Genomic DNA, 12,237 nt, shown 5'->3' with positions numbered 1-12,237 from the left:
TGGGAGGCCAAAAAATTTGTAGAGTTAGCCTTACAATGCCCCGGTTCATTCACATTGCCACATTCAGAGTTGAAAGGGAGACTTATTTAAATGATAATGAGGAACAATACGTTGGATTTAGTGCTGCAGCGAGAGGAGAAAAAATCCATTACACCATCCGCGGTTCATAAGCCATGGGGCTGGGCCACATCTAAACACGCTCCCTTAAAAGCCATTATACGCAGCACTCAATGGATTTGCCTAGCACTTAGGACTTCAAAAAAGGATTAAGATGCAGGCAGCGAGAGAATGAGAGAAAAGAGAACGTGAAAGGGGGAGAAACGGGGCGGTAGGGCGAGCGGGACAGCAGCTGTTTTGGGGTTAACCAAACAACCTCTTTAAGAAGAAATGAGAAATGGGGGCGAACCCGCTTCTTAATTCAAACCCATTTTCGCACTAACTCGACCCCCCCCTCTCGCATCACTCTACACTTTTTGGGCCCTGACAGATTTGGTGACAAGTGGGAGGGGGCGGATTGTTTAGCTACGGACCAGACTATTGGTTAAGATAGGGCAGTGAATGAAAAGAAGCCAATCGGGATGCAACGGAGCGTGAAGTCAGCGAGCGAACAGAAGGCTGAGATGCAGTAGGTGTTGCCGGGTCTCTGTGGGCAGCTTCTGTGACATGGTGGGTGGGTTCGAAACTATCAGAGTCATTACCTTCGGGCCAGATCCACTCCAAACTCCAAAACATCCTCGCTGCTCGGAAACACAAAAGCTTCTGTGGTCAGATTAGACATAGCATGTTTATTTGGATGCAAAGGGACAAATGCAATTCTACAGTGATTCATGAAACAAGACTTATGATCTTCATCTGTCTATTAAATGTTAACTTACAACTTGCATTTTAAAATTTCTATGTAAATACATTAAATGTAATTCATTCCTGTGATCAAAGCTGAATTTTCAGCATCATTATTCCAGTCTTCAGTGTCACATGATCCTTCAGAAATAATTCTAATATGCTGATTTACTGCTCAAGAAACATTCATCATCATTACCGATGTTGAAATAAGTTGTTCTGCTTAATATTTTGGCAGAAACCATGATTTTTAAGGACTTTTTAAACAAGCAAAGTTTGCAAGTGCATTTATTTGAGATAATTGTATTGATCGATTAAATGTGCCCTTGCATATATTAATAACTTAAAAGAAATCTTACTGGCCAAACTTTTCAGCTGTAGTGTATACTGAAAGAGGGAATCAAGCCACATTTAGGGACCAGAATACACCTTAACAGCCATCCAGAACACCAGCAACATGGCTTAGAACATGTTAACAACCACATAGCAACACCTTGGCAACAGCCCACAATACCCTGTGCCTATGTGTTTTGAACAGTTAATCACAACTTACAATTTCATCAGAAAACGTAAATCTTTATTCTGAAAACTGTTGTCGCGTAACTGCACATCAATCATTCGGGTGACAGAACATCAAAAACGTGTCTTTCCACATAATATTTAAATCGTTTGTAACGTCATTTTTTATTTTCTTTGTGAGCACATTAACATTATGCAGTGCAAATCAAGCATGCGATTCCTGAATGCTGAGTTTGATTAGTGTGAAAGTCAGGAATGTTGACATCAAGGTCACACTGCAAAAACATTGCATACAAATCTGAGTGATTTCCACATTTGAAAGAGGTCCAGATCGGAATTGAAAATGTCAGATGAAATGTCAGAAACGCTGTACAGACTGTCATCCAAAAACCAGATCTGTGTCACATTTGAGCGTGAAAATAAAAATCAGATTTGAGCCACATTCAGCTGTGATGAGAGAGTACAACAAATTCAACAGACTCTACTTCTGTTTCAACAGTCTCGTTGTCATTCAAGGCGAATGAAAGAGTTTTGTTGGACTATCCTCATTAAGTTATTAACACACTGTTTCTGTACTAGGCCTATCTTAACAAGAACCAAAGCCATGCTAAACAAGTGGACGCGTTGCGTTGAAAATAAGAAGATCCTAGCGAACGCGCATCCCTAAAATTGCAAGCCCCCACATGGGCTGTTTTTTTTTAAAATCACTGTGCTCCTGCCCCCAGTTCTTTGAGACACTGCCATCCCCCTCGTTTGTTTCCATTTCCTTCTGACACTCCAGCGACAAAAAAGAAATCCAGTTCTATCCACCGCTGAAGCGCAGAGATCGTTAGCTGGCGGCGCACACGCCTAAGCGTCTTTGAAGTGGGTATGAAAAGCGTATTTGGTATGCAAAGAAAATTAGCATGTATGGCGAATCACAACGGAAGATTTTTTACACCATTTAACGACGTGACAGTGATGAAAGATGATCCTGTTTACAAAGCTAGCGTTAGCGCGGCGTCCGGGCCTCACGCGGCGGGACGGGAACGAATGGGCTCGGCGGATCTCCGGCTGTCTGTGTCTTTCCCTCGCTCCGAGATGGACAGATAGGCCTACAGATGACACGGATATGGCGCTCTGCATTTTAGCACCATTTCTTTGGCAGGAGATTAGAGGGAAATGTCATATCTGGCACTGTCAGCCATTACAGTCTGCAATTTTCTGCAGTCTTTCAGCCCTCCCTCCCTCTCTCTGTCTGCCCGTTGTTCTGTCGCTTTTTGCTGTCAAAACTGTCAGCCTGGATCACGCTTTTATCTGCCTCAAGCTCGTTTCTCTCTCTTCCTCGCTCTCCCTCTCTGACTTTTTCATGAAAAACAGCCTTTTGCACAAATTCATAAATGATGGCGGTGAAGGGTGGGAGGGGGGAAGCGAAGACAGAAATTTCCCTCCGAATCCTTAACAGCCTAAGCATCACATTTAATCTCTTCATTAAAAACATTTTATTCTTTTCATCATCTTCTCCTCCCTTCATCCTCGGCTCGCTGAGGCGCGCAGCCTCGCCGTCTCCGTATTACGGATCCATCCGAACGAATTTGCTGGGGATTTCGGACACGCGTTTGACAGGCGTTAGTTAGGGACGCGTCTTCAGCTAGTCTCGGGAGAATTAGACACAAATTCTCATTACCCCTCTCTCAATCACATTATTTCTTCATTCAGGCGCTAACCGACACCCTACCACTACTTTTTTCTCTAAGATATTCGGCTGCATTACGGAGAAACGGCACCAGCCATACGCAGGGAATCTTTTCTACAAAGACGCTGGTGAGAAAAATGCTCCGAGCTGACCGTGATTTAACGCAAACTAACTGCTTATGAAACATATTATATCAGTGGTTCTTAAACTTTCTGACTCCGTGGCATGACCCCCACTGTCCAAAACTTTATTCAAAGGCCCTATGACTTTTCCTGTTGTTTTCTGGGTAAAGATTAAAGAAAAAATTAATTTACTCAATTTCTAACTTAGTGTTTGGCATTAATAGGAAAATGGAAATTACTTTTAAATATATATTTTACATATTTATAAATACTTTGCATATCTTTTTAAACATTTATAAACACTATACATTTTTATATTCGCCAAAAATGCCACCTATAAAATAAATATAAATATATATATATATATATATATATATATATATATATATATATATATATATATATATATATATATATATATATATATATATATATATATATATATATATATATTTTTTTTTTTAATAAATAAAATTTATAATTTTAACAAAATACTATTAATAAAACATTAATGCCTCTTTAAACATACAGTACATATATTTAAGTAAGCAAAAAGTTTAAATTTTTTAAATAATTAAAAAGATCAAATAAAATACCAAATAGGTTCTATAGTCTACACTGATGTAAAAAGACTAGCAAGGTCATAAGATTGTGCTTTAGAACAACGGTAAGAAAAAATGTGTGTATGCACTTCTTGTGTATCCAACAGATATTTCGCTTGAAAATCTTTTCTATAGACATGTAAGAACACTTGATTGCATTTGTAATTGAATGAGACGTCTGCCTGTCTTTTAACAAATTCGGCTGTTAAAGGCTTCTCCTGTGGACTTCTATTGCTTTTTATAAATACTGGCGTCATGGTGACACGCTTCATTGTGCTTACCTCACTGAGCCGATCTTTGGAGCTGCTCCTGGGTGCTGTGTTCACCTCCGTCTCCTCCATTTTCTTCCCAGCCTGGCTCAGAAGACTCGAAGACTAGATAAAGCAAAGAAAAATAACACTTTAGAAGTAGGACAAGAGCTTTATATGGCTGTTGTAACCCTACAATAACACATGATCTAGAAAACCCAGCTCTTCACACATGTTTGGAGCACCACTGTGAAATGATGCACTCTTGTGTCCTCAAGCAGAGCCATTTTATCTCAGCAAAACAATGCCTTTGTTGGGATGGACACTACAAGACAACAGAAAGACTTTAAAGAGACACAATATTCTAATCCAAGGACAACAAAGCAAATCTGAAAGGTGATTCTTTAATCTATTTGCTTTGGAAATTTTAGGCCCGACTTCCCAAGTTGTGTTTGGAACTCGAGCGCTGTTGTCTTTTCCACTTTCATCTGGTGCACCCAGAGCATTAGCATGTGAAAACCCAAAGTGTGTGTGGAGGGCAGGTGAAGGTGCTGTTTTTCCTGAAACAGTGAAATGTAGGCGGTGATAAAGGCAGCTTTATGTGTTCCTGTGATCTGATTGGTGGAGGAGCTTAGGGATGCTCTCGAAACTCCATGTTTTGCCTGCATTTGAAGATCCACTGATTTGAATGCATGCAAAAGAGCCACAGTTCACCTGGAAATGACATTCACTGACCTTGTCCTATGTTTGGATGATCATCTGCAGATAAAGATACACATGAAATGACAGACTGATCTGTATTTTGTCTAAAGGCTTGGCCATACTATTTTAATTATTGTAGCTGATAGTGTGCACACAAATCTTATTTTGAACAGATAACAAGTATGTGTAAATACATATGTGTGAGCGTATCCTATATAGTATATATGTATGAGTGTGTGTACGCGAGTTTGTTTGTTTTGCTATACATTGGAGTCAAAATTGTCTCTACAACAATTTTTACACATTGTCCCATCCCCACTGCAATATGCGGTCTTTCATCATTTTTTCTACATATTTCTACAGCATTTACCAAGCACTATGAATTAAGTGTCACCTAATATTTCTGCCTCTGGTAAATAACTTTTGATAAATAATTTTTCTGTGAAAAAGATTAGTAATTATAGCTATAGCTTGCTTACTAGAAAATATTTATTTTGTAAAATTATTTATAAATTAAAATTTTGCATAAATATTTTTACATACACACACTCATGCATACACATATATACACATACATATATATTCAATTCAATATTGCTTTATTGGCATGACTGTAAAACATACAAATATTGTAAATGTATATATACACACACACACACATATATATATACACAGACACATATATATACACACACATATACATATATATATATATATATATATATATACACACACACACACACACACACACATATATACATATATGTATATATATATGTGTGTGTGTGTGTGTGTGTGTGTATGTATATGAAAAAATGTATGTAATTAGATGTTTAGATTTTCTTGCAACACAGTTGGAACACTGTATTGGTCAATCAGAATTAGGCTATGTGAACATACCATTTTAAAAATGCAAGCGAGCGAGTGTGTGTGTGTGTGCGTGTGTGTTCGTGAACTAGTCCCAGTGTGTGTGCATAAGTATGAGTGTGAGTATGTGTGTATTACTCGAGCAACTCTCATGCGTGTCCCCAGTGGCTTGCAGGTCTTGGCCCTGGTCTCCAGATCTCTACTCTAATTTAAACAGATCACTGCTACAATTAACCTTTCTGCTAAATATCAATTATAGCCCCAGGCAGAGCAGAATTAAAACGGTCATCAGCTAGTCTGACAGGTCCTGCATTCTGCCACCACCTGGTCATCGTTTCCCAGTCCCTTCTTCCCAGAGGACGCACGCAAGCCCCATTTAATTACCAGAGCCAATACTGAGCCAGCGCTGGAACAACACTGCGCCAGCACTGGATGATTGGTGCAATGAATTACCATTCAGTTGAGGTCAGAAGCGAAAAGCAGCGGAGTGATGCGGCATAGGCGCGACGCTGGCGGTATGTTGAGGATTTCCAAAAAAAGATCTGCAGGTGGGCCTAATCAAGTCAGAGTAATTTGCCGTAGTCAAGACAGGGGCTCGATTCTGTCAGAAAAGCTGACAAGCTAATCAATCCCGCTATCTCGACGTAATCTGCAGGGCTGCTTAGAGAATCGTGGAATTGCTGGTGTGAATACTTGTAAAAGCAGGCAAAAGAGCGGGGGTCTCTGTGTGTGGTGTGCCAAAACATGGTTTTGATTTGTTTACAGAACACAGAATGAAAATTAATGTTTTCAAAAACACCATCTTCACTGATGTGGAAACAGAAGACTGATTTTGAGAGTGCAGCGTTGCAGCGTCTGGACTGTTGTCAGATGTTTTTTGGATATACCTCGTGTGTTTTGTGAGACCTTACTGCAAATAAAATGGACTGAGGACTGAGGCTTCATGTGGCAAGCTGAAGGTTTTGCAGGTCTGCCCCTGAGAGACTAATCATGCAAAGTATTTGAAATGCACTTTAGTATTCCTCTGTTTGTGCTTTTTCTAGTTATAGATTCATGTCTTGTTAAGAAATGGTGCAAGGTCAAGCATGTAGACTTAAAGATCTGTAAAAGACACAATTTCCATATCAGGTTTCTCTCAAATACATGCAGGGAATTCAACAACAACATGAGGTCAAATTACCATACATAATATAACCCTGGGATTACTGGACCACAGCACATTATTTTAAAGAAAAAAATAGTTTTTCATAATCTAGCTTAACATACATTCTTTGTAACGAAAGCTGCATGGCTGGCCAAACAACCAGTAATGTCACCGATCAAACCCTAATGGACAAAATCAGTTCCTGCTCTACATTATATTCCCACTATCAATATTTCAATATACTTTGAAATATGTTGTGTTACAGAAGTAAAAGGTGCTGATTTCTGCTTAAAAGCTTTACTCCTGAATATTAAAATCACGTCATGTGACGTTCTCCCCAAATGATTTGCTGACAGGTGGACTTTAGGTACGTCTTATTTTACACATTACTGCTCTGTTCTACGCCATTTTGTACTAGTAGATTTGAAAAGTTATAGCGAGGTGTAGAACACCACAAGTACTCAGATCATGTACTTGTTCAAGCGAAAACACAAAGTGCAAATGGAGCTAAACATGCTAAAAGCACAAAGTTTTGTTTTTATTGAGTGTAACAAACAAAAGTAAACCTTTTACACTTTCGATTATCTGTAGGACTATAAATGAAGGAGCACTGACTTGTCTCAAGATTGTCACATCATTAATGTTTTATATAAGGCACATTTTTAAAATATACTTAAATGTCCTAATTGAACTATGGCTTAATCCTGGCTTAATTTAAGCCCTGTCTATGAAACCAAGTCTTTGTTTTACATGGATTTTGGAATGCGAGAGAAGTACAAAACCTGGTTTACATATACATTGCGAATATGGAAACATTTCATACATGAGTGTCACTTCGTTTTGGCTTGTTGTTTATATAGCTTCTTATATTTTTCATTCTTGTTTTGTTCTGAATACTGTTAAATTGAAAGGATTTGTTGTGGCGTGAGGGGACAACAAGTTTACAAGGGTTTACAAGTGATTATGCTTGTAAACATTTCACATTTCTGTACGTAATAATAAAATGCAACTTGCACGCAACTAGTTTTTTTTTCCTCAAAAATGGCAATTTTTTGTGTGTAGCGCAATAACGTTTTAAAATATTTTGAAAAATACTAATTGTATTAATTGGTCAAAATTCTAACTAACTGTTGGTTATCGGTCAATATGAGCATCCCTACTCTGAAGGTAAAAGCCCTCTCTTGCACGCTGCTGAAGGGAGGAGCGGTGGGCAGGCGTGCTGAGAGCCGTGCTGGGGTGAAGTCTCTCTGTTTTGTTATTCTGCTCTTTTGATCCTGTCTAACCTCAAAGGGCCTGCCGTCTCCAGCCAAGAGCCCCTGAGCCGCCACAAGTCCCACCTCCATTAGCGCGAGGGTTTCACCTCCGCCTCGCCCTTGTTCTCTCCCTCCTACCACTCCATCTCTTCTCTCTTGCACTTTATCTCATCCGCACCGGTCGCTCTCTCTCTCTATCTTTCTCACTCTCGTCTTCACCTGTCAGCTGTTTTCTCTCAATCCCTGCTCGGGAATCAAGCCCTGTCAGTCCTCATTACCCCCCGCCCAAGTCTGGAACGCACCACCCTCCCCGTTCGGATGAAAGCTCTCTGATGCCAGCGGTGAGGGGCGGGATGGGAGAGCGTAACCGAGGGCAGGCTCTGGGGACACAGATCCTTCCCCTAATTTGCTGGAAAAAGTGTCCCGCACTAGAGGAGCCTCACCTCTATTAACCCAAAGCCAGAGTGAAAGAGAGACAAAGAGGGAACGAGACGAGAGGCACACAGAAAGAGAAAGAGAGAGAGGGCGGGCGACAGTGGCACCTCTACAGTGGCTCAATCTCCAGGCTCATTATCCCCGAGCTGCCCCAGAGCAGAGCAGAGCGCTCGGAGCATGGCAGGGCCACAACAGGGCCAGGGGCCAAATGGATTCATCTGCTCTCATTTGCTCCTGTCTCAGCAGAGGCAGCTGCTTGGAGAGAGGCAGAATGAGCGAGGGAGGAAAGGGCGGGAGTGTGGGAGATTTAAGGCTTTGTATTCTGCCGCAGAATAGCGCCACCTGTCTCTTGAAGTACACAACAGTGACACAGAGTTAAAATAAGTCAGATGTGTGACATAGCAGGCATTTGGTGCTTGCATACAATACTGTTCAAAAGTAAATGCTTTTAAAATAAGTCTCTAATGTGTACCAGGGCTGCATTTATTTGACCAAAAATACAGTAATACTGTGGAATATTACTACTTAAGTGAACTAATTTCTTCTTTCAAGATACTATAGTTTATTCCAAAGTTGAATTTTCAAGAGCGTCACATGATCTTTTCTAATATGTTGATTTGGTGTTCAAGAAACATTTCTTCTTATCAATCTTAAAAACATCTTTTGCTGGAAACTGTGAAGCTTTCCTTCATTACAAGGTTATTTTATAAAAGAACAGAATTTATTTGAAATAGTAATCTTTTGATCAATTTAAAACGTTCCAACAACACTGCCAAATGGCAATCCACATTTTCAGTTTTCGTATATTTTGGGGGTGAACTTTGCATAGAAAAAGCACAAAACTATGTGGGATGCAGTCTTGTTATTGTTAACTAAAACTTAAAAAAATTAAATATCAGTAATTGAAATAAAATAATCAGAGATGGAAAAACTTAAGCTTAAAAAAAAAAAAATTCTAAAATACTAAAATTATTTTAAAAAACAAAGCTCAGATGCAAATACATTAAAATATATATTTTTATTTTATTAAAAGACTGCAAAATACATTAGTCACTAAAACCTAAAACTGAATTAAAGTTGAATATGGATATGAATAAAGTTGAAACTGAATATAAAAATAAAAGCTAATTCGAGATATTTATCAATGCTATTATATTATATAAATAATTCCACTGGTAGGAAGGTATGCCTGTGACAGTTTAATGCACATTACACAAAAATATTTTTCAAGCATCAAGTATATAAAGTATCTTTGTGATGACATCATCAGCCTTCCCTATAATCTCATCACCATGTGACCTCCTCCTTCCCGGTCACACTAACCTAAACAACCCTTGTGGGCTGCACTGTATTCCAAGGACACTGAGCTTCATACACTAAATGGATTCCTGCTTTTATTACAATGGGTCCCAAAGTATCCATTAAACGTCTATCATCACTGTGCATTGTTCATAGCTCAATGTGATTGATGTCCACATTATGTGGCCAAACGCATTACACAAGGCTCAAAACCCCAACATGCATCCCGTGCTTTCCAGTAAGATGGGGGTTGCACAGAGGCAAATTTACACAAATGCGGTTCTACGGTGAGCTATTTGCGTACTCGATCACCCTAGAGGGCAAGAGAAAAAACTTTGCATTATGCTGTGAGTGGAAATCACTTACACAGATGGAATCAAAGCAAACAAAAGCAGAAGTTCATTAAAGTCAGGCTATTAAATAAGTGCGAATAGTGCCCTGCGTTGGTTGACAGACACTAACATAAAGCTAATAATAGCAATGGCCTCGCATTTCAGAACAGATTGCCAACAAGAAATGGCATTCACAACTCATTTTATTTACATAATGTGACAAATATCAGAGCGAAAAGAAGATATTCAATCAGGAAAAAAGGGCACAGCTTGATTTTATTCCATCAGAAATTGACTAGACTGTGAAAAGTAAGTGTCCCACAGGTGGATACTTCAGGAGCTTAGGTGACATCAAGCTAGAAAGTAGTAATTGCAAGTACATAGACCTTTTTCAGGTGAAACCAGAAAAATGTAATATGAAAATAAGGTAACACGTTACAATATTGTTCAAATAGTTAACACGTTCGTTAGGTATCATGATTTTTCACAGCATTTATTAATCTAAGGCTGCTCTGTGCCTGCTTAAAATTCAGTGTAAAGCCTTTAGTATCAAAGTTTTAACTGCTGTGTAAATGTATTCATGCCACCTCTGAGCAGCATTAAACAGTTTGTGTAAAGTCACCTAAATGCCACTTCAGAAGGGCTTCTGTGCCATCTTTGCAGTATAAATTTGGCACTAGAAGAAACTTTACAAAGCCAAGTTAGGGCTGTGCTGTGCCTGCTAAAAATGCTAGACTAGATTACGCCTGCTTAGACCTACCTCAGCCCCCTAATATCAAAGTATAGAGTTTTAATAGCTGTGTAAAGGTAATTATGCCATTATATTTCACAGTCTGTGTAAGACACCTAATACCACTTCAGAAGTGCCTCTGCGCCACCTTTCTAGTGTAAATATGTCATAGGTCCCCTTTGACTTCCAATGTTTTTTTTAACAACTTTTTGGTTACTCATATTATTCAAAATATCTTCTGTGTTCAGCAGAAAAAAAAACAGGCTTGAAAAAAACTCAGACAGGCTTGAAAGGATGAGTAACAATTTTCATTTCTGTGTGAACTCTCTCTTTAACCTATGCCCAAATTATACTACAGTACAATGGTAGCTCAGAAGCACTTCTGAAGAAAGAAATATACTACTGTTGTGCTAATTAACATACATAATGAAGTTAAATTGATGATAATGTATACTGTAAATGCTAAAAACGTATTAACACATTTTGAAATGAATGTAAACACCACATTATGCAAGTATTTTTCATTTTTATTTTATGTTAGCAATTAAATTAACTAAAGTTAGCATATAGAACCTTATTGTCAGGTTACCATAGACAATTAAGGAAATGGTTTAACTGTTACAGAGAAATCAGGATTAAAAAAATAATAATTTAATTACAACAATGATTGTTTGACGCATGCCTCATTTCAGCATTGAGATCAGTGATTGGAGCTTAACACCTGCCTCCAACCAATCAGATTCCCCCTTATTCCTTTGACAAAACAGATCTGCACATACTAAGTGCTTTTGAAAGGCAGGGCCCCATATGGCCTTATATCATGTTCAGTGGTGTCTTTACCCACTGACCCCAGGTCCCTCGGGGCCCATGGGTTAATGAAAGGGGTAGATCAGTGGTCCCGACGGACCTGTCTGTCTGTCTGGCTGTACACCCCAGTCCTATTTTCCACTCCCCAGCCATATGCCTTGGAGACCGAGGCACAAAGATGACACATGGGCTTAAACATGAGCTCTCGTCATCTCTGCCACCAACTGTCTCGGGGGGCACCGCGGGCCTAACCAATATACCCAAATACATACACATAACACCAACACACAGACACACACATGTGACACCTGGAGGGCAATTAGACCACATGTCGCCCCAAGTGTTTACCTAAAATACACTGCCGCCCTGCTGCTTCCCACGATGCAACTCTCCCTCTGCAATTACGAAAGAAAGCAGAACGAAAGAGAAACACTCTTGAAAACACAGATAACAAAAACGGAATGTTTGTTTGTCAACATTCCTAATGTGGCAGCAGACGCTGTTTTTCCACCTTCGCTCGTAACAAAATTTTCAACTTGAAACTTGAAAGAAGAAACGTGTTTTGCAAGATGTTATGAAAACTAATGGGGCAAATTCAAATAAGGCGTCTTTGTGATGCAGCCCACTTGGTTTGCTCATTTGCAAGGCAAAATCTCAGCTTT

At 39.2% G+C, this 12,237-nt stretch overlaps 1 protein-coding gene across 1 annotated transcript in view; it reads right to left on the bottom strand.

The window, feature by feature from the left end:
• The window catches only part of fbrsl1 (fibrosin-like 1), a 293,809-nt gene that overhangs the window by 192,007 nt on the left and 89,565 nt on the right, over positions 1-12,237 (bottom strand). The window contains 1 exon segment of the mRNA XM_058776797.1: positions 4,040-4,132. Within this exon segment, the coding sequence (XP_058632780.1) occupies positions 4,040-4,132 (93 nt within the window).

This window comes from Onychostoma macrolepis, chromosome 05, assembly GCF_012432095.1.
Source record: "Onychostoma macrolepis isolate SWU-2019 chromosome 05, ASM1243209v1, whole genome shotgun sequence".
NCBI classification, from domain to species: Eukaryota; Metazoa; Chordata; class Actinopteri; order Cypriniformes; family Cyprinidae; genus Onychostoma; species Onychostoma macrolepis.
Note: the sequence above shows the minus strand (reverse complement) of the source record. Positions and strands in the feature narration are given on the sequence as shown.